Source organism: Mchenga conophoros, linkage group LG5 (genome assembly GCF_057382185.1).
Source record: "Mchenga conophoros isolate Kocher_MC1m ecotype Shallow Benthic linkage group LG5, M_conophoros_male_GT1.1, whole genome shotgun sequence".
NCBI classification, from domain to species: Eukaryota; Metazoa; Chordata; class Actinopteri; order Cichliformes; family Cichlidae; genus Mchenga; species Mchenga conophoros.
In genome coordinates, this window is record NC_140530.1 from 26333242 (window position 1) to 26355837 (window position 22596).

The 22596-nt window shown below is 41.9% G+C and overlaps 3 protein-coding genes across 3 annotated transcripts; 1 reads left to right on the forward strand and 2 right to left on the reverse strand.

Annotated features, from left to right (window-relative positions):
- Positions 1 to 830: 830 nt before the first annotated feature.
- Positions 831 to 18253, reverse strand: LOC146574718 (deoxyribonuclease-1-like). The gene is made up of 10 exons (XM_085275668.1): positions 17296 to 18253; positions 9004 to 9089; positions 8019 to 8107; positions 7334 to 7414; positions 6894 to 7006; positions 5105 to 5217; positions 4177 to 4334; positions 3825 to 3921; positions 2542 to 2614; positions 831 to 2195 (listed from the first exon to the last, which is right to left on the reverse strand). Exons 2-10 carry the CDS (start codon positions 9082 to 9084, stop codon positions 1498 to 1500), a joined length of 1503 nt encoding a protein of 500 aa, XP_085131794.1. The 5' UTR covers positions 9085 to 9089; positions 17296 to 18253; the 3' UTR covers positions 831 to 1497.
- Positions 12112 to 13580, reverse strand: LOC146574719 (uncharacterized). Its single transcript, XM_085275600.1, has 2 exons — positions 13364 to 13580; positions 12112 to 12959 (listed from the first exon to the last, which is right to left on the reverse strand). Exons 1-2 carry the CDS (start codon positions 13390 to 13392, stop codon positions 12245 to 12247), a joined length of 744 nt encoding a protein of 247 aa, XP_085131726.1. The 5' UTR covers positions 13393 to 13580; the 3' UTR covers positions 12112 to 12244.
- LOC146574720 (nuclear factor 7, ovary-like) lies at positions 17383 to 20428 on the forward strand. Its single transcript, XM_085274634.1, has one exon. The coding sequence runs from the start codon at positions 17618 to 17620 to the stop codon at positions 19022 to 19024; it is 1407 nt and encodes a 468-aa protein (XP_085130760.1). The 5' UTR covers positions 17383 to 17617; the 3' UTR covers positions 19025 to 20428.
- Positions 20429 to 22596: the final 2168 nt, after the last annotated feature.

Consider the following 22596-nt stretch of genomic DNA (forward strand, 5'->3'; position numbering starts at 1 on the left):
ATTTCTCATTCAGCAATAGAAACTGCTCTCAAAGTATGTATATAAAAGATGTTGCTTCAGTCTGAAAAGTGAAGCCAGTGCAGACATGCCTGGAGACATGTCTAATAGCCAGCAGGGGGTGGCAGAAAGAGTAGTGATTGTATAGGATTATAAAGGAAAGCGCTCACTGCTTTTCCTTTTTGACCTTAGTAAATACTTTAATGAGTTCATGGCCGCAATTGGTAGTTTCAAGTTTCACTGAACACGATATGTTTATTTTGTAAATTATGTTCTCCATTAATGTGAAAAAGCTACGCTAGATCACTCGATTTCATGTTAAGATCTACTGCGTACTTGTGACTTTGGTGAAAGTGGTAGGCAATAGCACTTTGCAAATCAGTGGATGATGTCACAGTGGCACACCTTCCGTCTTTCATCTATACAGTCTTTGAAAGCTACAACCCTGTTTATTAAACCATGAGTTAGACTCTAGCTAACAATTATAAGTAATGCTGAGCCTGAGAACAGATGTGTTAACGCTATTGTATGAAATCACTTTTCCAATATTTCCATCTCCTTTAAAGTAACTCTTATCTTGTGGATTTTGTTGTCCCAATAAATACATAGTATAAATTGTAAAATTGTGATTTTAATATTTATTTCAATTGTGTCGTGTTAAAAGCATAGCTTCACAGTCAGTTTTTTTTAATGGGATATATATACAATTTCATTACAGTAGAAAATTTTAAAATATAACTCTTAAAGGGGACTAAGTGACAAAAACTAAATCCCTGTGATAGGTTTGTAGCATAAACCTATTCGCTGGAACGTTAAGGACAATTTAATTACACAGCAAATTAAGACACGAGTAGGCAAAGTTTTTCATGTTTCTCGTGCACGGGAGAGAACTGGACAAACGCCGCTCCTTCGCTTGACCCCAGTTGCTCTCATCTTCTCCCCCGTAACACTGCTCTTTTATTGAGGTTACATGAATATGCATAGGTGCATTAACATACACACAAAGAGTACCTTGCCTGTGCGTTGTGTAAGTGTGTGTGTGTGGGGGGGTGGGGTCAGAGTGTGACCCCATAAACAACTTCCCTAACCCTGCTGGTTTGGAAGTCCAGCAGTTCATCTAAACAAAAGGCACTTAGACTAGAACAGATATAGACAGTTTATCCTACCATAAAACAATAAGAGAAGGTATGACCTCTCCCATGCTCCCAGAATGTGGGTGTGAATGCCAGAACACTGTGGAATGCACACCAAGCCTATGCAGACTGCCAAAGATCACACATCCTATCACTACACAATCGATTATACACCTCTAAGCATATATGGTTAAATATTTCTAAGCATAAATGACAATAAACAATATAAATCTAACACCCTGAATTAGAAAAAGAGTACAGCTCAAATGAGGTCAACCGACAGGGACAGCAGGTTATACTGCTGAACTCGTCCAACCCAAAACAAAAACAAACATAAACAAACAAACGCATCACAAACTTCACATCCTCAAACCAGAAACAACTTAGCCATCTTCCCGTCAATATCATTTTCATCCTCGTCATCATCATCTTCATCCTCGTCATCATCATCTTCATCCTCATCCTTGTCATCATCATCTTCATCCTCATCCTCTTCATCCTCATCCTCGTCATCATCATCTTCATCCTCATCCTCTTCATCCTCATCATCGTCGTCAGCTGGTTCCACATTCTTGGCGCCTTTGGCTCTGTAGGCAGCCACTTCCATCTCATATTTTTCCTTCAGTTTGGCGTACTTGGCCTCATAGGGGGTCTTTTCTGTGGTACTCATCTTTTTCCACATCTCACCAAACTTCTTGGCGATGTCAGTGATGGAGATCCCCGGGTTATCCGCCTTGATCTTTTCACGGTGTTCAGAGGTGAAGATCAAGAAAGCAGAAGGTGGCTTTTTGGGCGCGTTGGGGTCCTTCTTCTTCTTCTTGCCCTTCTTGGCACCTGCAGGTGGTACATAGGACTTCATCTCCTGGTCATACCGGCGCTTGTCATTCTTGGCCATCTCTTTGAACTTTGCCTTCTCCTCAGGTGACATGGACTTCCATTTTTCTGAGCACAGTTTGGAAACCTCTGTTAATATTACTTTGGCTCCTGGGTGCTTCTTCTTGTGCTCCTTATAGAAGTCCACAACAAAGAATGCGTAGGCGGGGGTTTTTCCTTTCAGCTTTTTGGCTGCAATTAATTTGTTCTAATTAATTAATTTTAAACATGTTTGCATGTATAAATATTTTCTTTGAGCAGAAAGTTCATATCACACTTTGAACATGTCAGGAAAAAACAAATTCTGCATCTAGTTGATTTTGAACTCACTCTCTGAACATGATCTGCATATATTCAACGTAAGCATATCTTTCTAACAAATGTCTAAAACGTGTGTAAGTTTTATTTTTTACATTTTTGGGAAAGATTAAAAAAAAAACCATTTCTTAATAAGAATGAAAAACTGACTTCACAATTTTAACAGGTCTTGTAGTATTATGGTACATAAGCCTTGGATATGCATAAATATCCTGCTTACCGTTTCCTTCATCTGTCTCAACTATGGACTTCAACTCAACCTCCACTGGATAATGGTCACTCACTTTCAGAGCCTGCAAAAGAAACAAAATGTACTGATTAATAGTTTTTGAACAAATATCGAGGTCTAGCTGAATGTCCCCATGAATCAGCGGTTTGTGCATGGGGTATGTTGTCTGGGGTTGCTAGGGTCTTACAAAAGCAAAATGGTGTTGGGTGAGGGGCCAAGAGAGTGTTTCACAAAACCCTATGAGGACACACTCAAGGGACCAGTTTACCCTCCTGGGACAAGGTTAGGTCTGGGGTGAGAGCTTGATGCTGTGCACCTGGTGTGCAGGTTCAGCCTGAAGAGGCAAAACCTAATGACAGTGACATGATCCTGGGCCATGTTGGCCCAGCATTCTTAGTTTTCATGTGTTTTGGGTTTTGTTCTTTATGTATGCCGTGGTTTCTAGGTTGTTCTGTTAAGATGTTCCTTATTTGATTACCCCCCGTGTGCCCCTCTGTGTATCTGTGAGCCCTCGTTTCCCCTCCTTGTGTTTTATTCCATGTTTTCCCCAGCCTGTTATGTCTGTGCTCTCCTCAGGCTGTCTCTCTTTTCTCTCCAGCAATAAAGCTGTGTTTTTGAGTTCATTCCTGCCTCCGTGAGCTTGCGTTTGGGTCCTCATCCTGCCTGCACACAGCCGCAAACATGACAGACAGTATGGAAAGTATCCATACTGTCATAATGACAGTATGGATACTTTCCATACTGCAGTGGTTTACATTTTCAAAGACAATGAGCTGACAGGCCAAGGGTAGAGTCTTTGTCAAACCCAGGTCATAGAGTTACCAAGGACACTTGAAAAGAGTGACTGTAACACTGTTAATAATTTACCCTAAAGTTTTGTTTGTAAGAATAAAGGTCCGACGTCACTGAACTCTCTCTTTTTTTCTCCCCCTATAAAGACAAGTTGAAAGCTTGCTGATTTTCAACATATTTGTGGCCATTGATTGACAGCCTCTTAGGAATTTTAATTAAAGCCATAACACCATACCGCAGCTGTACTTTGGTACCGTCTTTAAGCAACCATGCCAGCTTTTACACACCGAGTTCTGTTTTTCATGTCCAGCTATTTCAGTGATCTTTAAACAGACTGAGTGATGTGACAAAAACACAATTATCTGCCTTATAATTTAGTGTCTAAAACCCTTCTGACTAATCATATTCTACGTGTGATATTGCAAATGAGGCAGAGAATATAAGAGTAATTCATTTGGTGAAAACCATTAATCAAAACAGACCTGCTCATCATCGAGATTAAACTCCTCCTTGAAGTTGAAGGCTTTTGCAGATTCTGGTTCCACAGCATTAAGCATGTCATCTCCATAGACCACGATCCTTAACACAGATAGGGAAAAAGGCTTATTTTAAAAACCCATAATACCAAATTTAAATACATAATTAGAAAAAAGCAAGAACATTTAGCACCACTCCATTTTAATGTGGCAAAACAAAAGAATCTACTCCTCCTTATTTCAGATAATTTGAAGAAACAGCGTGATGTGTTTATTTTCTTGCTGACGAACAGATCGATACCAGTCTCACGTCTGTCGATTCAAAATAAAGCTGCAGCCAGCACCTGCTATGCATTACCTGTCATAGGTGTTGGTGTTCTTGGTGCTTGTTGTAGTGTCGACGTTATCTCCAATCAGCCAGTGGAAGTTCTTGTCTTCACGAATGCGAATGGTCTTCATGTCACGGTTGGAAACGTACGAGCCGTCTGCATTGAAGTCACCCAAGATCATAATGTTCTGCAGCACAGACATGAAATATTTGCATTTGAGTGTTTTGCTTTAACTCCTCAATATATATTTGTTTTGTTTTCCCAGTTTAGTGGTTGGATTGGTTCATACGCCTTTTACTACACATCCATCCATCCATCCATCCATCTTCATCCGCTTTGTCCGGGGCTGGGTCGCGGGGGCAGCAGCCTAAGCAAAGAGGCCCAGACCTCCCTCTCCCCAGCCACCTCCTCCAGCTTATCCGGGGGAATACCAAGGCGTTCCCAGGCCAGCCGAGAGATATAATCTCTCCAGCGTGTCCTGGGTCTGCCCCGGAGCCTCCTCCCGGTGGGACATGCCTGGAACACCTCACCCAGGAGGCGCCCAGGGGGCATCCTTGTCAGATGCCCGAACCACCTCAGCTGGCTCCTTTCGATGTGGAGCAGCAGCTCTGAGCCCCTCCCGGATGGCCGAACTTCTCACCCTATCTCTAAGGGAGAGGCCAGCCACCCTTCGGAGGAAGCTCATTTCTGCCGCTTGTATCCGCGATCTCGTTCTTTCGGTCACTACCCACAGCTCGTGGCCATAGGTGAGGGTAGGGACGTAGATCGACCGGTAAATTGAGAGCTTCGCTTTTACACTCAGCTCCCTCTTCACCACGACGGACCGGTGCAGCGTCCGCATTACTACACAACTCTGTCAAAATCTACAAATTTTCACGAAAGTATGAATTCCTGCTTTCTCTGTTGTGCAACCAACCCAAGCTACAAAGCTTTAGACACTCTCTAACTTCTCCTTACATCAGTATTCCATTTCGTCTTAATAATCTTGATGACATCGTATAGTTCATCGAGCTCCTCCACAGAGTCCGTTGGTTTGGTGTGAACTGGGATCATAACCAGGTCCTCCACAACTACAGCGAGAACACAAATACACACAGTTTACATCCATGACTCAGTAAAAGGGCTAGATGTTACAGTCCCTGATAATGCATTGCTTTAAATGGAGAGACTCTTGAGGGATCTCTGTTATGAGGAAAGGCAGCCCAGAAACTTTACCAGCAGCAAACATCGTTGTGTGCCTCAACTTTCGGTCTTTTACCCAGGCTAATCTGCCATTTTTTCTTCCTTGGTTAGGTTTAGGAATTAGAGATCTGATCTAGATTATCATATTAAAATTTGGGACACATTGTCAATTGTGGACCTTGGATTCATCGGGTGTTTTGGCCATTATCACTAAACACCCTCATCCAAGGAGGCCCTGCCAGGGTTGATCAGGCCCTGGAGTGTGTCACTGGTTTATGTTATTTCTCTTCTTTCTTCTGTTTAGTTTTCTACAGTTTATTTTCTGTCTATTCACTGCAACTGAGAAATAATACTTACCTCTTTAGCATTTATGGAGCCTCACTTCTTCAAAGGGATAGAAAAGGTGATAGAGAGAAGTAAGACAAGAGGGACAAGATAGGAGAGAGCAGAGAAGAGAGCTGGAAGGGGGGCTGGGGCTGGCTTTCCACACCTCCCCGCTGGATTGGGCTGTACGCTCTACCTCCCCACTGCCTCCCAGAAAAGGGAAGAAGAGCAGAGGGGAGAAGAGGAGAATATTTATTTTCTCTCGCAGTTAGCTGACTGCCTTAACTGCCCAAGTGATGTCAGCCCTTTTTAGGCATAGCCAGTGACTGGTCCTCTCAGCAGTGTCCTCTGATCCCAATCTCTCTAAGCAGTTTGGCTGTTGTACTGGCAACACAGCCCCTGCACCCCACTTCCACCTGGTGCACCTTGATCTTCCAGCCTGTGTCCTCTGCCTCAACTGCCAAGTTGGCATAGCGCAGCTTCTTCCGCTCAAATGCTTCCTCAATTGCTTCCTCCCATGGTACCGTCAGCTCAATGATGTACGCATGTTTTTGAGAGTTAGACCAAAGGACGAGGTCTGGTCGCAGAGTAGTTGTTACGATCTCTGTGGGAAAAATTAGCCTCTGATCCAAGTCCACTTGCATCTGCCAATCCCTGGCAGCCTTCAGCAGGCCCAGGTCCTGGGCTGAGGGGCTTGTCCTCGGCTTGTCTCCCTCCCGGACAAATGTTGATGAAAACTGATGCTCCTCTTGGTTCGTGAAAGGTTGAGCGTTGATGGATTTCCTTTTGCACTCAACTTTCTCGGCTAGACACCTGAGGACCTGGTTGTGAATTTGTGCTTGAGTGTATCTGGGACTGTACACAGGGGGCAGGACTACATTCAAGTCTTACTGATTATTTACATTAGTGTAAATTAGTTCAAATTATTGATTGCCTTTTAATAACATTTATGAAATAATTATATATTACTTAATTACCCTAAAGTTAAAACCAGCTGATTTTCTCTCCATACAAATACACACTTCCCCATAATGTGTAAACAGATTTAGATTATCACAGCTTTAAAAAAAAAAACCTGGACCAGAGACTCATCTGTACATCCAGGTTACATAAAGGTGCAGCCAACAGGAAGGCCACAGAAGACATAGTATCAGCTTTAAAGTGAGCTGTTACACTGATTACACACAAGCTTAACTCCCTGTTGATCCTTGCATTTGTTTCCATGACAAACATATCCTACCTGTATTGCTGCATCTTAATTTCAGGATGTAGGGGTCTCTGTTAATAACATCTTTTCCTGTTGTTGCCTCTTCATTAAACTGCTCATGGTTCACCAACGTAACCACATCACTTCTACACACACACACACACACACACACACACACACACACACACACACACACACACACACACACACACACACACACACACACACACAGTGTGGATGTTAATAATATAGTCATCTCAACTCTGGCTCTGAGCAATGAAGCACTGTCCACCTGCTTCCGTTTGCATGGACAAGCCAATCTGAAGAAAGTTTGCTTAAAGCAAGAGGGCTTTAAGGAGCACTGCACCAAGGCCCGGCAGAACTGTGAAGCATGCAAAGCTGCTCTAGTGAGTTCAAGAATAAAAATTTGAAGCTGCAAATGAACAGGATGTGTGTTGTCAGTGAACTCTCACTTGTAGATGAACATGAACTGCTCCTTGTAGCGTGTACTGCCCAGACGATCACTGATGTTATAGGTGTATCCCTCGTGGACTCTGAGAAGATATAAGTTGAGAGAAATTTTGTATAATTCTTTAATTTTGGTCCATTAAATCATGTTATGTCCTCTGATTCTCTGAAAAGAATTGGTTCAGGATGAATGTGTAACGCTTTAGTGAAACATTACCTTTTCATTTAACACAAAAAGCAGGTCAAAGTTGAATTTTTTACATTCATTCAAACTTTATTTCCAAATTACAGTTTGCCTGACAATAAGATGAACATGACCAACAACATAAATTGTTAACATCAGCAGTTTTTAGTGTTGTCATTACAGCTGTCACGCTATCAGACTTTAATACATGATTATTGAAGCCGAAAGAATTCCTGATAATAATATTATTGCATAATACTATTATACAGATGCTGCCAATAAGTGTGCTATTTAAAAAAGGAAATGTACCATTGTGTTTATAATACACAAATAACTTCAGAAGTAACTGTGTAAATATTCTTTAATGTAATAATCCTTAAAAATCGTAATCATTTTTGGTTACCATGAGAAAATTGTTATTCTTTGGGCCACCATCATCATGCTTAAACACGAGCACCCTAAATGATAATAACAGCGATGATGCTGGAAACAAAGCATTTCCTTACTTGTTGAGTTCTTTCATGAAGATTTCTATGGACTCTCCGCTGGTGTCCACCACCTCCAGGATCAGAATGATGTCATATCGAGACACAATCTTTGAAACAGAGAGAAAAAAAAAGCTGAACTGATCAGATGCGTTACTACCTTAAAGATAATTGATCAGTTAAGATTTTCCAGATATGTAAAATATAAACTGACATTTTTCTGTTTTAAAAAAAAATACTTATGTAAATATTCTGAGTTGCAACAATAAAGCTGAAGAGGTATCAAAAAAAGACAGAGATGGGAACAATCAGAGAAATGCTGAGTGACTTAAATTGTGTGGTTATAGAGGTAATGGTGGTTCTGTGAATGAAGGGCAAGCTGCCACTGAGCGTAGTTACTTGAAGGGACAACAGGCCAGTGGATCCACGTTTAAATTAACACACCCTGATTGTGTGTTTGCTATTGTGGTTCCTAAACAGCCGACACTCAGGGCGGCTGACCTGTACAGTGGCTTGTTGACTAAATATGAAACAGATCTAATACAATAACAATAATAAAACATGGGTTTAAGCAAAGAATTGGAAATGTAACCTCATCACCAGAATAAAAGTAAAGTAAAAACCAGTGATTCAATGATACAGCAAGAAACCACAAGTCAAAATACAACTTACTCCATGTATTTCAGTATATTTTCAGATGCATATATAGGATTACATTTTTACTTAAACAGTGAGTCCTGATACTTATTTTACCACTTTGCAACTCAGCTATTTAATAGAAAGTTTTTATATAATACTTAATTACTTAAATACTTAATAATTGGTAGGAGGGCTGGACTACTTTTCTACATTGTTATCGTCCTCTGTCTTCTTTCCGTGACAAAAAGGCAAAGCTTACTATTTTGTCACATGATCAGACATTTTAATGAAAGCAGGAGCCAGACCTGCAGGTCATTTACAGTTTTGTAAGGTGAAAGTATGTGTGGGCTTTTATACTGGTTATTACCTTAGTCAGGATTTCGAGGACATCAGGGTCTGACACTTTCTTCTTTCCAAACTTCTTAATGTTAAAAGATGCTATTTTCATGATGGCTGCAAAAAGAGGACAAGCATAGCAATCAGAATTATTGTCTGAAGGCCAAGAAAAATTCCCAACAGATATTCCCATTTTTCCAAGTGGACCATTATTGCTTTTGCCATACTGGTCCACTTGATTGTCATAGTTTATTCGATCTACCCGAGCACCCAGCCCCGGACACTGAGAACCACCAACGGGTGGGAGCATCAGCCACTTGCAGCGAGCGTAGTTGGGGAAGATAGGCATTGTATAGGAATTTCTTTTACTTATGTATTAATCACATTATTTTATCGTATAATGCCTTGATGCCACTGGATTTTAACATATCTCACACTCATACAGTAAGATAAATGGTGGGGTCTAGTAAGGACGTTGGGTGAAGCAGACAGCTCCACAGAAAGAAACCTTTGTCTCTTTGAGGACTCTGGGAGGAAGCAAGGGAGTGTGAAACAGCTGTGTACTGCCTTTTGTTCCTGAAGAAGGTATTTAACTGGGAACCATGTTAGGCTCAGTTATACTCATCCAACATGGAGGCACACAGAACTAAACACTGCACACACACTCATACCACCATCATCCCTGTGCCCAAGAACAGCAAACCCTCATCCCTGAACGATTACCGGCCAGTTGCACTGACCTCGGTAGTAATGAAGGTGTTTGAGAGGCTGCTGAAGAACATCATCTCCTCCTCCATCCCAGACACCACAGACCCGCTGCAGTTCGCCTACAGATCCAACAGATCCACAGAGGATGCCATCGCCCACGTCCTACACACCACTCTCAGCCATGTGGACAAGAAACAGGGTAACTATGTGCGAATGCTGTTTGTTGATTACAGTTCAGCGTTTAACACAATAGTGCCCTGCAGACTGTTCACAAAGCTGAGGGATCTGGGACTTAACAGCCGTCTGTGTGCATGGGTGTTGGACTTCCTCACTGGCAGAACTCAGGTGGTGAGGGTGGGCAGGTGCTTCTCCAACAGCATCACCATCAACACAGGAGCACCTCAGGGATGTGTCCTCTCGCCACTGCTCTACTCCCTCTACACTTCAGACTGTGTGGCCACCCATGGCTCCAACACCATTGTGAAGTTTGCTGACGACACAGTGGTGTTGGGTGCCATCTCCAACAACGATGAGACGGCCTGCATGGATGAAGTGAAGAATCTGGCATCGTGGTGCCAGGACAACCACCTCCAGCTGAACGTCGGCAAGACCAAGGAGCTGGTGGTGGACTTCAGAAGGGGTCAGCACAGAGACTACAAGCCCATTATCATCAATGGAGCTCCAGTGGAGAGGGTGCAGTCCTTCAAGTATCTTGGTGTCCACATCTCCTCAGACCTGACATGGGCTGCCCACATTCAGGTCCAGACCAAAAAGGCTAGGCAGCGCCTGTATCACCTACGACAACTGAGGAAGTTCAGGGTCTCTCCAAAGATCCTCAGGATTTTCTATACAGGCGCTGTGGAGAGCATCCTCACACAGAACATGACATCGTGGTTTGGGAACAGCTGTGTGAAGGACCAAAAAGCTCTCCAGAGAGTGATCCATACAGCAGAACGCTGCTGCAGGATTGCTCGCCCCCCGCTTCAGGACACCTACACCAGGAGATGCCGGACTAGAGCAGCGCAGATACTGAAGGACCCGTCCCATCCTGGCAACAAACTGTTCCAACTTCTGCAATCTGGTAGAAGGTTCCGCATCTTCCGGGCAAGGACAGAGAGACTCAAGAGGAGCTTCTATCCCCAAGCCATCCGTGCCCTAAACACACACACCCGCCCTCTTACATCATCTATAATTGACTGAGACAGGACTCTTCCAGACACTAAACCAAGGCACAATGTACATTTCAATTCCTTTAATTTTAAATATGTTTATATTGTCTATCCTGTAAAATAGTCAGATGTCTATTCACATTACCCGTTTGTGCCCAGATTTTTTTCAGAGTCGTAAGGCATATCATTTTATCAGTTGAGTCCCTCTGAATCATGTTATGTATTTATTTTTTCCATTTTGTACTTTTTTTTGAAGAAAATAGCATTTTTATGACTGGCAACAATTGTTGCCAGTAGTCACACAGCTTGTCACTAGGTCAAATGTCACCTAATAATAATAATAGAGAAGTAATAATAATAATATAATAAGAACAAAATAATAATATAGTCATAATAAATAATAACAAAAAGGTGGAGCCTCAGGTTCCCCCTGTATAAAATTCAAAACATCAAACAATTTGAACTGATTTCTTTATTCTCAATTTTTTTATACTCAAAAACTCAACAAACATTTTTTTCTTAGAACCTCTAAAAACATATATACATATATAACATATTTCTTCCCATACATTCCATCATCTTTCATGCATGTTCTACTCAGTGTGGTACTTCTTGAAGCACTCCACATGTAGTGGCACATCACACTTTCCACACGCAAATGATGTGCGTCCGCCGCAGTTCTTGCATCGCTTGTACCTGCTACCAGTGTTGCAGGGCCAGTGGTTCAAATTATCAAACCTGGTGGCATCAGTTATCGCCACCGCCATTGAAGATCTTCTGCCCTGCCTACTTGGCTTTGTTCCATGGCGCAGGAGGAGGGTCTGGGCTACCAGCCTCTGGAAGGAGAGGAGATCCTTCTCCCCGCTTTTCCAGGACCTAAATGAATGACAAAACAAGCATGATAGATGCATGAATGTGCATCGTTTCATCCTTTCTACAACGTCATGCCCCATATGTAGAATGTTCTGTAAAAGCAATATCACACTTGAGTTTGTGATGTTGGTCTGGATATCATCACTGTTGCTCTTGTCGACCGAAGAGCACTAGCGATGACCTCGAGTCAAACATCACCAACTCGATTGTGATATCACTAAATAACATACAGCCTTGTGTACCTGTAATAGCACCAGCTGTTCACCATGGCACTGTTCAGGGCCCAGCTGAAGCATGGCCACCACCACTTCTTGGACCGGATGTTGACTCTGTAGCGGCTGACAAACTGGTCATGCAGGTCCACTCCTCCCATGTGTGTGTTGTAGTCCTGGATACACTTGGGCTGTCTGACCTTGTCCATAGTCCGCTTCTGTTTATTCCATCTCTTCGCCTCAGTTTCGGTGAACTCCCTCTCCATGTTCGACACCACGGTGACCACGCTGTTGTCATTCCACCTTACAATCAGCTTCTCTGCCTCAACCAGATACTCAGCATCTCCTCTGGGTGTCTTCTTGAAGGTCTGACATCACAATCGTCTGACCAGAGAAGACGCCGCCTTGGGACTGTGTTGTATCCACTGATCAACAGAATACCGTAGAATGTAAGAAGTTCATCCTCAGTCAGGTTGAGCGTTTTCCCTTTTTGTTCAGCGTAGAGATTGGACATTTCCAGTGTGACATCTCTGAGGGACTTGGGATAAAATGTGAGGAAGATATCCACTGGATCATCTGATGTGAAGCCAGGATCATGTTCTTTGGGGACATAGCGAGGGATCTGATATTTTTTGTTGGCTTGTGCTGGTGCTTTGGCCGCAATTTTGATTTTTTTGAATTTCCTGTCTTGGTTCTTAGTTTTGTGGAGCATGGGCCCAACAATCTGACTGGTCACATTTTCATTTGTGCCACTGACCTTTCTAGTCTCTGTCTGACTCACTGAGGATGAGCACCCAGGATCATCATCGGGGGGATTTGGCAGCTGCATGTCCGAATTAGGTAGAAAGCCTTCACCTTTGAGTATTCTTGATGGGAGGCGGTTATGGTCACCAGTGGCCTCATCATCAGATTGGTCACTGTCACAGTCTGTGTCATGTGCGTGCATTTCTGACTCAGGCACAACTGTGATGTCCGCCACAGTTTCAGAGTCCTGCAGCATGGCCAGGATCTCTGCTACGGTGTACCTAAGGAAAGGACAACATACATGTTAGCTAGCAAGCGAATTTTAGCTAGCAAGAAAATGATGTATGGTAATGTATAAAAATCCTATACACAGAGGCCTTGAATACCTGTGAATTTATTTAGCTAGGAATTATTCTAAAAGGACTAAAATGAGCCATTGTACATCATTCTACAATTTTAAATAAGTAAATTAGGAGCAATCCTGCAGACAGTGTTTTCCTTTAGTTAGCGACATGCTATGTGCCCACTGGCAACTTTTGTTGCCACTCACAGAAATAAGCCCATGAACAAAAAAATATTTATCCTAGGTACAATTTTTTTGGGGAGGGTTACTCTAGAGACTTGAATGATTAAATAATTATAAATATGTTTGGGGGGAAAGTCATAAGAAATTTATGAAAATTACCTCTTTCCAGGATGATTTGCATCCGCCATGTCTTCAGCCAGAAAGAGCGGGAAGCAGATGATGTCATGCGATAGGAAGCACTTGGAAACGATTTTTTAAAAATCAAAACCTTTGTCTAAGTTGTCTACTAGCATATAAGTGGAAAAAGTTGCATTAGTACCTTTGAGATTTTTTATTGTGAGTCGAAAATGACAGTGATAAACTTTGGCAACAATTGTTGCCAGTGGGGCAAAACGGGTTTTAAAATTAATGTGCAGAATTCACCTGCTTGCTGCTACTGCTGCACATTCACCCAATGTATATACTACATATATATATATATATATATATATATATATATATATATATATATATATATATATATATATAATGTTTTTCCTCTACACATGTCGAGGAGTGTGTCAGGCTACATTTCACTGTGTGTTATACTTGTATAACTATGCATGTGACAAATAAAGAACCTTGAACCTTGAACCTTGAACCATACTCCCCAAAAATACTCTGTACCCCAAGGTCCAGGGACCCCCAGAAGAGCAATCCACCCCCAGACCCAGGAAATGGTTCCATTTACTCTGGGGTGGACACAAGCAGACTGCCCCCAGTCCTGCAGCAGCAGGAAGGCCCAACAGCCCAGACCCCAACCAGACGGCCAGCTCCTTCTCCCGCACCCTGCCCCAAATGGCGCACAGAGAATGGGGTTATGAAGACCCCATACAAGGGGCATGGTACCAATGACCCTCTGTCAGATAGCAGCTGGCCTCAGCACGGCCCCTCCTGAGAACCCTCAATGTCTACATGTATTTAAAATTGAGAGGTGGGCACCTGCACCAGAGGTGAGGCTGAATAAACCCACTCTGGGCAGCTTTCCCAATCGGCTGAGGCCTTCATGAAACACTACAAAGTTCATATTTTCTGCAAATAACCCATGTTTTTTCCCCACGGGACAATTTAAATGTTTGATAGTTGTTTGAATTGTACAACAGGTGTATTCACCTTTATGGAGAAACTAAAAGGATGGACATAAATACATAAAATAATTAATGAAATCAAGTATGAAAGATTAACCTGAAATAAGTAAAAGAAAATCTTGTTCAGACTCCAAAATACATGAATACATTTTAACCTGTTTTTAAATTAGTGTTTGATTAAATCAGATGATTTTTTTCTGTGTTTATTTTTATTTTTAGTCGAAATGTATCTTTTGATTTTAATTTTTCTATTGCATTTGTTTTTCTTATTTGAGGACCTTTTTAAACAACATTAAACATTTTGGAGTTTGTTTTTTTTTTGCTGCTGCTGACGTATTTTAACAAATCAGTAAGCTCTTCTCAAAATCCTCCCCACTGAGATCCCTCACATTAGTGTGAGGAACGAAGACAGGAAACCTGTTCTAACAGGTTCAGTCTCCGTCTTTACAGCACTGCTTTCCAAAGCCCCGTCTCCGTTGAGCTGAGTCTATACCTGCAGCTTTACATCAATACTGCACCTTTAATACTCTATCAGTGACTCATATACACTTTGTCCTAACCCACGTACCAGCCAACAAATGTAAAAGGAAATTAAAGGGTTTACTAGAAGTCCATACACAGTGGGTGTGACACTGACTCCATGCAGCAGTTGTGAGTCTCCAGTGATGCCTTTTCCTGCCAGATATGCTCCTTATAGAAGCAGCTTCTTCAGTTTAACCATCAGCTGTAGGGAGTTTTAATCATTAGAATTAAAGGATCTAAGCCGTCATATATGGTTTTAAATAAAGACTTCAGGTCATGTACAAAGAATGTTTACGACCTAAACACTTTCTACCCTTTCATCAACATGACATTAATCAGAGATGATACTCCTAATATGCTCAAACCTTCCATTTGCAAGGTACAGCCAATCAGAAGAGAAGTTGAAATAAGTTGATTCAGACAGGGGATGAACAGAGGAGCAGCACCGAGGCTTAGCACAAAATAAATATGGATTATTTTTAACTGAATCATGCAAAGCTACACATACAAGAAGTAGTTGATGCGTCAGCTCAACAACAGTCTAGAGAATCATCTGTACTGTGACTGATACTTGCACCTGACATTTACTGTGCTTGTTGTGTCTTTTTAACTACATTTATTAAACTATGCCTAATATGTGTTTCCTCATTCAATTTATATAACTATTTTGATTTTTAACTTTGTTACTGTAGTGTTTCTTTCACTTTGGTTTGTTCCATTTATAAATCTATTCTGACAAAGGCTGCATTCAGTTTTTCTTTTGGTATAAACGTAATACTTTAAGTACACAAGGACAAGTTAGAAAACCTCTAAGTAAAAAAAAAAAAGTTAGGTATGTAAGAACAGAAAAAAATTAGGCAGGTGTCTTGTTGTGATAGGGTGAGGTGCTCATCCTTTCAGGACTGCCTCTGAGCAGAGTTGGTTTTGGGTACTCGACTAGCCTGCACGCCTCCTAGATGTTTTGGGCATGTCCAAGTGGAGCAGACTGAGGACACGCTCTGCAGAATGCATCAGCTGACTTGGGGAATCCTTCGAAACGCTGGAGTGTGTGGCGGGGAGAAGGAGATCTGGAGAGGCTCAGACTCAGCTAATGGTGGAAAACTAATAAACAAAATAAAGAATGAACAGTTGTTCACAGGCCTGGGTATGAGTCCACACACATCAAGGTGGATATTAACTGTCAGTGTTCCCGCCCTGGCGCCACTTATTGTTTCCAAGTTGTGGTTTAACCGAGCACAAAAAAATGTTGTCGGACTGGTTTGCTTTTGTGCTCCTATTTAGACACCCGATCAGAAGAGATTGCAGCTGATAACAGCTGCAACAAAGCAAGCAACCTCAATCCTGATGATGTTTTGGTAAAAACTGGGAGAAGGTCAGGGGTTCGAATCCACTGAACGCCTACCCTGAGGCACCCATGAGCAACGTACCGTCCCTACACACTGCTCCCCAGGCGCTGCATTGGTGGCTGCCCACTGCCTCACTGTGTGAATGGGTTAAATGCATTTTTCCACCCAGCAGTGGTGGTAAACTCAAAACAAGACGCAAAAAGAAACTATATCAAAATGGACCATGGACCATGACAGAAAGACCAGCACTCATTTCCTGTTTCAGACACCTGCTCAATGATGACCAAGGTGCACTAACGCCAACAAAGTATTAACTGCAACCCAAATAATCTCCTCTCCTTAAACTTGTCCAGGTTTTTTCCTACTAACCTAAAGGAGCACTTACCAAATCTTTTTTTGCTGTAATACGTCAGTTAGAGGGCAGGTTCAAATGTGTTCTTGGGTCATTTCGTTTGGAGACTTGTCGGTGGTTTGCACCAATCATGTGTGGTTCTCCCTCTGGCTGCATGGATTTTTATTGGGTACTCTGGCTTACTTCCTTCCTCCCTAAGAAATTCATTCTAAATTAGCCATGTGAATGTGACTGTGAGTGATTATCTGCCTCTTTGTGTCGGCCCTGTGATTACAACCAAGCCAGAGCATACCCTGCCTCTTTTCCCACAATCCTGAATTTGATAAGTAAATTTAATCAAATGGATTTGTATATTTGTATTTTTACTGCTCTGTGTAAGTTCACACTGAGATATTTATAATTCCTGCTGGACTCCTTTGTTTTTTTCTTTACTTGACTTTGACATTTGCTTTTCTTGCACTTTTTACCTTAATTTCCTACATCTTGGCCTCTTTCATGAGCCACAGTTTGTTCCACCTCTATTTAACATTGTTCATTAAAAGCTTTCATTAAAAAACAAAAAACAAAAAAACAAAAACAGTTATGTATTCATAATAGCAGAAGGAGTCATTGTACTTTGGTAGCCTTTAAAAGGATTGCCATGGAAAAACAAGACAAAACATGGTAATGACAAGGTAAAGGAATCAGGTTTGAATTTGCAAGACAGAGCTCATCCTATTACTCTACCATGACATATTTGCTTACATTATGTGGCAGTCTCCAAGCAGTGTGACAGGCTCCTTTAAGTGAAACCCACTGATGGGTGGGCGAAGCTCCACCTCTAACCGCAGGACCAAAAAACACAGGAAATGTATTTCTCTCAGCTATTGTTCACTGGAAGAGAGGCTCCAACTGAGAGGAAAGGGGAAATAATTCTTCACAGCAGAAGTAAACGTAACACAGCATCGTAATCCTGCATTTCAACCTGCCTTTGACTGAAGAAAAACAAGCAAAGAGAAAGTGAAGTTGAACTTCCTCCTTTCATGCTCTGCGCTGTAGCTTTTTACTTTCAACTGAGAACGAGAGAATGGCTTATAATCCAGAGAAGGACCTGTCCTGTCCTGTCTGCCACGACATCTTTGATATTCCTGTCGTCCTGGCATGCAGCCACAGCTTCTGTAAAACCTGTGTGGAGACCTGGTGGAGAGACAAACCCATAAAAGAGTGTCCGGTTTGTAAGGAAAGACCTTTGCTGGGCGAGCCACCGGTTAGTTCAGCCTTAAAGAACCTGTGTGAGGCCTTCTTACAAAAGAAAGATCAAAATGCTTCTGCATTCTCTGAAACTGTTTGCAGTCTGCACCATGAGAAACTGAGAGTCTTCTGTTTGAATCATCAGCAGCCAGCGTGCCTCGTCTGTCGAGATTCAAAAATACATCTCGGCCACAGCTTCAGACCCGTTAATGAAGCTGCAGAAGATCACAGAAAGGATCTCAAGGAATCCTTGAAACCTTTACAGGAGAAACTGAAAGTGTTTGAAGAAGTTAAAGAAAAGTTTGATGAAGCAGCAGAACACATTAGGGTCCAGGCCCAGCAGGCAGAGAAACAAATTAAGGAGGAGTTTAAGAAGTTGCATCAGTTTCTACAAGATGAAGAGGAGGCCAGAATCACTGCTTTAAAAGAGGAAGAGGAGCAGAAGAGTCAAATGATGAAGGGGAAGATTGAAGGTCTGAGCAGAGAGATAGCCGCTCTTTCAGAAATAATCAGAGCCACGGAAGAGGAGCTGAGAGCTGAAGATGTCTCGTTCCTGCAGAACTACAAAGCTGCAGTGGAATTAATCCAGCAGTGCCCTCTGTTGGATGATCCAGAGCTGGCCACAGGAGCTCTGATAGATATGGCCAAACACCTGGGCAACCTAACCTACAACATCTGGAATGAGATGAAGGCGATAGTCTCCTACTTTCCTGTGATTCTGGATCCAAACACAGCTCATCCAGAGCTCATCCTATCAGAAGATCTGACTGCCGTAAGATCTGTAGAGGGGCATCAGCTTCCTGACAATCCGGAGAGGTTTGGCTGCTATTGCATTGTCCTGGGCTCTGAGGGCTTTGACTCAGGCACCCACAGCTGGGATGTTGAGGTTAGAGACTCTACAGGCTGGGTCTTGGGTGTAGCAGCAGAGTCTGTACAAAGAAAAAGTGAAATAAAATCTGGACTTTGGCGGATAATGGGGCTAATTGAAGATAAATATGCAGCATGCTCCCCATCACAACACACCTTTATTCACCCACTGAAGGAGTTCCAGCGGATCAAAGTTCATCTGAACTGGGACGAAGGAAAGCTGTCATTCTCTGATCTCGATACTGACACACACATACACACCTTCATACACACTTTCACGGAGAAGCTGTTTCCATACTTCATCAATAAGAAAGAACACCAGCTAAAAATACTTCCGCTGAAGGTTTCTGCAACAGTAAAACTGCTTAATCAATGAAAATGATGGGATTATCAAATACTATAGGTCATTTTATTTGTTCAAAGATCTTTTCTTTGTTCTTGACTTCTGATGAAGCTAATATTGAAAGCATGCTAATGTTACTTAAACGACACATGCTTAAGATTTTGTACTGAGTTTGAATAGGTCAGATCATTTTGTATGGTATGTTAGGCTGGGAAAGAAAAAAAGTCTGAGTTGAATATGATGTCAAGTACTATAATGGACATTTCACAATAAAATTCACATCATGTAAATATATTTCTTTCAGTAATGTTGTATCTAATGTAGGTTAATGTAAGCGACTAGCTTATTTGGATTTTGGTATGCATGCCTTCTGGTCCACTAGCATTTTAGATAGCAGCTAAATTGCAACGTGCATGTCTGGTAGCATTGGCAATTTTTAAAACAAAAAGTTGGGCTATAGCAAATGCTTTTGTTTTGTTTTTGTTGTAAAATCAAAGGATTTTTCATTATAAAATGTTTTCAATATTTGTTTGTGTTAGTTTTACAGTGGCTCAATATTCATTTGATACAATAAAGGGATGGCGTCTCATTTCACCACAAAAATCAGTGTTGGCTAATACTGAATATACTGATCATGTATTAGTCTGCTGATGTTTTAAACACTTTGTGGTTCAAGTAGCTTTACAATTGTCCATCCATCCATTTTCTTCCACTTATCCAGGTCAGCGTGGTGTTGTGGTGGGGTGTATGTCAGGCTCCACCACAACACCACTCAGCCAATGCTATGCACTAAGTATGTAGCATTAGCTTATGAGTTTGCACCCTCTACGGTTCTGTGTTCTGTAATTTCCATTTATGTATTTATTCTATGGTGTGTGTTTCTTATAATCTCTCATGCATACTGTATGTCTTGACAAGTGTGTGTATGTGGTGGGGCTGATGTTACACACTTACATAAATATTGTCATGAATAGCAGTCTGAAGACAAACCAGACTTGTGGTTGTGGCAGGAACATTTCTTATATCTCATGTTATATCATTATAAGCAACACAAGCTTCTTCGCTAAAGCAATGGTAGCAAGTTTAACTGTAAATAAATATCTGTACCTGTTTTAAGGAGCTTCATTGTGTTTTATTTTTTCATTTTTTTTATCAACCAATAGTTTTCCATTCATACGCTTATCTTTTATTCAACTTTTGAAGAATCTGTGCATTCCAGTGATAAAATATCCAAACAGAAAATCCAAGAAGGTGAAGTAAAATTCGGGCGAAGAGATTACTTCTTCTTCTTTGGACTGCTCTTTTTAGGGATCCTCACAGAAGATCATCTAATCCTGTCTCTAGCACCCTCTTCTGTCACACCACTGCTGCTGACAGTTTCAATTTCTAGTTTTTCCAATTCAATTTTTATTGACAGACTTTATGTCCATAGTCCAAAAAAAAAAGAAAAAGAAACAAGACAAAACACAACATATAAACCTTAATAAAAAAATATTAAATATTTGTAAAAATATAAAACCATAATATACATAAAATACACAATTACTTAGAAGAAATCAATAAATACACAAACACTTCAGCCAGTGCTTCCTCAGACTAGATGAGTAACTGGAACCACTCACCGCCGGATCTGTGAGTGCTAAAATTATACTGTTACTAGAGCCATCCAGTTGTTCCCTAAAAGTGAACATCAGATTTCTTAAACGTGCTTTAAAAATCCAAACACCCACAGCTACAAACATCTGACTGGCACTACCGCCTCTAGGTATCCTACGAAGGATTCTCATTGCATCATTATGTGCAACATGCAGGTTCTGCGTGTCTGTGAAGGTTCTCAGTCATCCAGGTCATCGTAGTCTAAGGAGCTTGGAAAGAAAAGCGTCTGGACTTCTTTAAGTTGCTTGAAGACGTTTCACCTCTCATCCGAGAAGCTTCTTCAGTTCTAAGGTCAAATGGCGGAGAGTCCCAGATTTAAACCCCGTGGGGCTACCCCCAAAAGAGGGACAAAAGGACCCCCTGATGATCCTCTACCTAATCACATGAGCCAAGGTGTGAAAACAGGTGTGGGTCACAATTTCGGGTGAGCTCATTGTGAAACCTATCCCCACCCTATCATGTGATTTCCTGAGGTCAGATGGCCCAGGATGTGAGTGAGTGTTAAGGCGTTTGGGAAGGGATCCCAAAACTGGATTATAGATGGCAGACAGTTGGTGTCGTAAACCCCCGCCTCTGTTCAAAGATGGTCGCTCACAATGGACATAAATGGCTTCTTTCACTCCTCTTTCAAACCATCTGTCCTCTCTGTCCAAAATGTGAACATTGGCATCCTCAAAAGAGTGACCTTTGTCTTTTTGATGTAGATGGACAGCCGAGTCTTGTCCTGTGGAGGTGGCTCTTCTATGTTGTGCCATGCGCTTGTGAAGTGGCTGTTTGGTCTCTCCAATGTAGAGGTCTGGGCATTCCTCGCTGCACTGTACAGCATACACTATATTGTTAAGTTTGTGTTTAGGAGTTTTGTCTTTGGGATGAACCCGTTTCTGTCTGAGTGTGTTGCTGGGTTTGAAATGCACTGGGATGTCGTGCTTGGAGAAAACTCTCCTGAGTTTTATGTAGCCTGATACACCGGCTACATGAGGGATGACAATGTTGTTGCGTCTGTCTTTCTTATCCTCCCTCGCTGGTGTCTGATCTTCTTTTCTGTGCATCTTTGCTGACTTTATAAACGCCCAATTAGGATAGCCGCACGTTTTGAGTGCTTCCTTTACACATGTGTGTTCCTTCTTTTTACCTTCAGGCTTAGAGGGAACATGTTCTGCCCGGTGGTGTAGGGTCCTAATTACTCCAAGTCTGTGTTCCAGAGGGTGATGGGAGTCAAAGCGGAGGTACTGGTCCGTGTGTGTGGGCTTCCGGTAAACTTCGATGTTGAGTTTGCCGTTCTCTTCAATGTGCACAGCGCAGTCCAGGAAAGGCAAACAGTTGTCCTTTGTGTCTTTCCTGGTGAACTTGATGTTTTTATCCACGGCGTTAATGTGCGCAGTGAAGGATTCCACTTCTTGTGTTTTGATTTTGACCCAGGTGTTGTCTTCATATCTGTACCAGTGGCTGGGTGCTCCCCCTTTAAAAGAGCTAAGAGCCTTTCTTTCCACTTCTTCCATGTAAAGGTTGGCTACAACAGGTGACACAGGGGAGCCCATGGCACAGCCATGTTTTTTGTCTGTAGAAACCCTCGTTGTATTTGAAATATGTGGTGGTAAAGCAGAGGTCTAACAGTGTGCAAATCTGATCGGGTGTGAAGTTGCTGCATGTGGGTTCTGCATGCTACATTGTTTGTAGGATGACCACAAGGGGGAAGTATATAGCAGTGTGCAATATGCTTTAAACAAAGCCACTTTAACTGGAAGTGAACAAAAGCTGAATTTGCGTGCAATAATATTTGCCTGCACATAGAGCTTACAACATTGTCTGTATATGTCATCATCATCATCCATCATTCTCAGCTGTATGGACAAATCATCAACATATAAATTAAATAAAATTGGAGATAAAATCCCACCCTGTCTGACACCATTGCTAACACCAAATTCCCCATTTAACCTGCATCTTCT

Bases quoted from the DNA above. Each gene is read 5' to 3' on its own strand.
- LOC146574720 (XM_085274634.1), top strand. From the start codon at position 17,618: ATGGCTTATAATCCAGAGAAGGACCTGTCCTGTCCTGTCTGCCACGAC.
- LOC146574718 (XM_085275668.1), bottom strand. From the start codon at position 9,084: ATGAAAATAGCATCTTTTAACATTAAGAAGTTTGGAAAGAAGAAAGTG. The intron at 8,108-9,003 runs GTAATAACCAGT...TCTGTTTCAAAG, and splicing joins TCCTCGAAATCCTGACTAAG to ATTGTGTCTCGATATGACAT. The intron at 5,218-6,893 runs GTAGGATATGTT...TTCTCGCTGTAG, and splicing joins ATTAAGATGCAGCAATACAG to TTGTGGAGGACCTGGTTATG.
- LOC146574719 (XM_085275600.1), bottom strand. From the start codon at position 13,392: ATGGCGGATGCAAATCATCCTGGAAAGAG. The intron at 12,960-13,363 runs GTAATTTTCATA...TCCTTTCCTTAG, and splicing joins GCAAATCATCCTGGAAAGAG to GTACACCGTAGCAGAGATCC.